The sequence below is a fragment of the Protobothrops mucrosquamatus genome, unplaced genomic scaffold (assembly GCF_001527695.2).
Source record: "Protobothrops mucrosquamatus isolate PMUCROS unplaced genomic scaffold, P.Mucros_1.0 scaffold4563, whole genome shotgun sequence".
Classification (NCBI taxonomy): Eukaryota; Metazoa; Chordata; class Lepidosauria; order Squamata; family Viperidae; genus Protobothrops; species Protobothrops mucrosquamatus.
Genome location: NW_015390466.1, coordinates 33,888 through 38,347, shown reverse-complemented (window position 1 = coordinate 38,347; position 4,460 = coordinate 33,888). Strand labels below are relative to the sequence as shown.

The window sequence follows — 4,460 nt, the reverse complement described above, 5'->3', positions numbered from 1 at the left end:
TTAATTAATTAATTAATTAATTAATTAATTAATTAATGGCAAACGCGGGAGGGAGGCGAGTTCAGGCTTCTTCCGCCTAGTGACTCTCTGGCTGAGGGTCCAGGGTCTCTCACTTTCCAGGCTGACACCCCCTCCCCAGTCACCCCCCACCCCCAGGCTCCTTTCCGTCCAGCCCATCTCCTCGAGATCATCGGTCCGGCTCGGTCCCCCAGCGCCCGCTTCCTCGCGGCACCCAGAGCCATCCAACGCTCCGTTGGCCCAGAGGATCCGGCTGCGCCCCCCGCCGCGCCTGGCCTGCCCGGAGGCCGCTCTCCACGGCTGCTTTTGCGGGGAGGGGGCTTCTGCGCTTCTCAGACCCCCCACCCACCCCCAGCCCGAGGCGGGGGTCTCCAGCTGTGCCCAGCTGAGCGGGCGCCCTGATGCTCCTCTGCGCAGCCAGGGCGCACGGCCGGGGCGCATGGCTGCGCGCTCCGAGCGAGGCTAAGGCTAGTTCTGGGCGCGATGGAGAGGTTCGCCTGCCCGGGAAGGAAGGAAGGAAGGACCGGGAGAGGCAGGAGCCGCACCGGGGGGGAAAGCGGACCGAAGCAGCTGCCCTCCCTCGCTTCCTCTCTCCCTCCCTCTCCCGTCCCCTCCCCGCCTGCCTTGCCTGCGTCCCTCCCCGCTTCGCTCGCTCGCTCGTCCGCCCGCCGGGGCGCTGAAGCGCAACCTCCTTGACGTCAGGCGCGGGCGGTGCGCGGCATCTTCCGCGCGGGGTCCCCGGCCGGTGGCTGCGCTCGGGCGCCCCAGGCCAAGAGGGGCCGCTGCCGGCCGGCCTAGAGCGCGCAACGGGCTGCCCCTCCGCCGCCCCCCAGCCTGCGCCAAGAGCGAGCGGCGTGCGCCAAGGAGGCTGAGCCAAAGGCGGGCGGTTTGGCCAGCCGGGCGCTGCGGAGCGAGCCTCGGCCTCCCACCCTCCCGGCTCGGCCTGGGCCATGGCAGCCGCCGAGGGGGCGAGCGCCGGGGAAGGGGAGCTGGCCGAGCGCGTCCTGCTGAACGTGTCCGGCCTGCGCTTCGAGACGCGCCTGGGCACCCTGGACCAGTTCCCGGAGACGCTGCTGGGCGACCCGGCCAAGCGGCTGCGCTACTTCGACCCTCTGCGCAACGAGTATTTCTTCGACCGGCACCGGCCCAGCTTCGACGGCATCCTGTATTTCTACCAGTCCGGGGGCAAGCTCCGACGGCCGGTCAACGTCTCCCTGGAGGTCTTCGCCGACGAGGTGCGCTTCTACCAGCTGGGCGAGGCGGCCCTGGAGCGGTTCCGGGAAGAGGAAGGCTTCCTGCGGGAGGAGGAGAAGCCCCTGCCCACCCACGAGTTCCAGCGCCAGGTGTGGCTGATCTTCGAGTATCCCGAGAGCTCCGGCTCGGCCCGGGGCATCGCCATCGTCTCCGTGTTGGTCATCCTCATCTCCATCGTCACCTTTTGCTTGGAGACCTTGCCGGAGTTCCAGGAAGAGCCGGCCGAGCTGCGGGACCCCACGGGCCAGGCGCCCCGTCCCAGCATCCTGGCCGACCCTTTCTTCGTCATTGAGACCACTTGCGTCATCTGGTTCACCTTTGAGCTCCTGGTGCGCTTCTTCGCCTGTCCCAGCAAGCCGGAGTTCTCCAAGAACATCATGAACATCATCGACGTGGTGGCCATCATCCCTTACTTCATCACGCTGGGCACCGAGCTGGCCCACGAGCAGCAGAAGGGCGAGCAGCCGGGCAACAGCGGAGGCCAGCAGCAGGCCATGTCCTTGGCCATCCTGAGGGTCATCCGCCTGGTCCGGGTCTTCAGGATCTTCAAGCTGTCCAGGCACTCCAAGGGTCTGCAGATCCTGGGGCAGACCTTGAAAGCCAGCATGAGGGAGCTGGGCCTTCTCATTTTCTTCCTCTTCATCGGCGTCATCCTCTTCTCCAGTGCCGTCTACTTCGCCGAGGCCGATGACCCGGAATCCTACTTCTCCAGCATCCCTGATGCCTTCTGGTGGGCGGTGGTCACCATGACCACGGTGGGCTACGGGGATATGAGCCCCATCACCGTGGGAGGGAAGATCGTGGGGTCTTTGTGTGCCATCGCTGGCGTGCTCACCATCGCCCTGCCTGTCCCGGTCATCGTGTCCAACTTCAACTACTTCTACCACCGGGAGACGGACCACGAGGAGCAAGCTTTTCTCCAACAGGACTCGGGAAGCCTTCTTCGGCGCAGCTCTGGGGAAGAGGCGAAGAGCAAAAACCCTTGCAAATCCGTGGTGCATCTGGAGCATCTGGACGAGACCCACAACGGGACCAGGTCGGTGGAGAAAAGCAACATGAAAGCCAATAACACCATCGATTTGAGAAAGTCCCTCTATGCCCTTTGTATGGATTCCACCAGGGAAACCGATCTGTAAGAACAGCAATTTTGGGTGGCGATTTATATATCAGGGAACAAAGCACTGGGTTTTATTTTATTTTATTTTATTTTATTTTTTTTTAAAAAAAAGTTTGGTAGCTTATTTTAAAAACAGCTCTAAGTTAGTGGATTCTTTTCTTTTTTTCTTTTTCTTCTTTTCAGCGATTAATTCCTTCTGATGACTCAGCATCAGGTTTATGCTGAGCCAAGGATTTCAAACCAGCAAAGATTTACCGGTAGTTGGCCTCCGCTTCCCATTATCTGAGCAAATTTTGGGGTGGAAAAAGGACTTGGCTTGTAGATAATTTATTTTTCCTAAACTCAAAAAAAAAACAAAAAACAGTGGGGAGTTCTTGTAGAGTTCGTTCGTAGCCCCCCCCAGCCTCAAATCCCCTCCTATCATCTTTTCTTCTAAGGCCATTTTTTTCTCCCGTGGATAGCAAATGAATTTTTATATAGGGACCATCGTTTCAAGCTAAAATATTTCTATTTTTTAATATGTATGATGAAAAATAGCCATGTTACTGTGAGATACGAAACCATGACCTCTATTGTAGACTTTTAGCTAAGGAATATATTTCCTATTTTAAAGTAAAAAAACAAACACAAAACCCCCTAACCCTTTCCTTGTATGCGTGACAAGTTCAACTATTCTAGTAGCAAAAGCATTGCATTGTCTTAAGTTTTGTACGTTTGGTGAGAATTAAATTATATCAATGGCAACCTTTGCTCTGTGAACTGTATCCATGTTTCTAGTCCTCAGTGAGGCCAGATGTCAGCAACTGGCTGATGTTTGAAGGGCTGGCTTTTCTAAAGACAGGTGGTCCTTGAGCCCAAGCTTTCTGTTGTTAAGTGAGACAGTTATAAGTTTTGTTCCATTCTACGACCTCTCTTGTCATAGCTGTTAAATGAGTCACTGAGCTAGTAACACGGTTGTTAAGTGAGTCTGCCTTCCCCCATTGACTTTGCTTGTCAGAAGGTTGTAAAAGGAGATCACATGATCCCTGGGATACTACGACGGTCATAAATACGAACCAGTTGCCCAGCGTCTGAATTTTGATTGCGTGATCCTGGGGGAGGCTGTAAAGGTTGTAACTGTGAAAAACGGTCGTAAGTCCCCTTTTTCAGGGCTGTTGTAGCTTTGAACGGTCGCTAAACGAAGCGTTGTAAGTCAAGGACTGCTTGTAGAACGTTTCTGGCTTCAGTTTTCATCCAGCGGATTAAAAGCTTTGGAAGTTAAGTGCCAGAAAAAACATTTTGGTAACCGTGGAGCTTTACGGATTCAGTTTTCCGATTGGGACCTAGACGTGATTGATGTCTTGGAAGGAGCTGGTCACTCTTGTTAAAGGACAGTGTCCAGTAATGGACTCTTGGGGGGGGGAGGAAACTAATGGAAAAGGTAAGAGGTTATTAAATAAAGCTTTTATGGATTCCACTTTGCACTAAGTGGGGAACTGGACCCTTTCATTTTGAAATAAGATGGATTGTGGCCTGGTAGATTATTGGTAGATGGCTGGCAGAACTTGGTTCCTTAAAAGTTCAGCCCTCTCCTTGTTCAACTTGGATCGCGAAGCCTAGTGAGAAAAAAAAAGAGGACCTCATCTCTTCTGGAGCTCCTGAGACAGGAGTCTTAATAATAATAATAATAATAATAATAATAATAATAATAATAATAATAATAATAATAATAATAATAATAATAATAATAATAATAAAGTTGGAAGGGACCTTGGAGGTCATCGAGTCCAACCCCCTGCTCAGGCAGGAACCCTACACCATCTTCTGGGTTTGATTTCTCGCTGTCTTCTCTTGTCCATCTTACAGAGCTGGGAAGAGAACGGTTAATGTGTACGGAGATTCTCCGTCATCTAAATCATGGTTGTCCCAAAGGTGCTTTTTCCAAAAAGACAACTGGACTTTCTTGGGATTTCCCCTTGCCTTGAAAACGATTCGTTTCTCCTCCAAGAAGCTTCTTCGGTTCTGGATTTTCTGAAGAAGCTTCTGAGATGGGAAGCGAAATATTTTCAAGGGAATAAAAAAGACAAGACAA

The 4,460-nt window shown here is 53.3% G+C and overlaps 1 protein-coding gene across 1 annotated transcript; it reads left to right on the top strand.

Annotated features, from left to right (window-relative positions):
- Positions 1-968: 968 nt before the first annotated feature.
- On the top strand, positions 969-2,408 carry LOC107299121 (potassium voltage-gated channel subfamily A member 5-like). Its single transcript, XM_015828489.1, has one exon. It carries the CDS (start codon positions 969-971, stop codon positions 2,406-2,408), a length of 1,440 nt encoding a protein of 479 aa, XP_015683975.1.
- Positions 2,409-4,460: the final 2,052 nt, after the last annotated feature.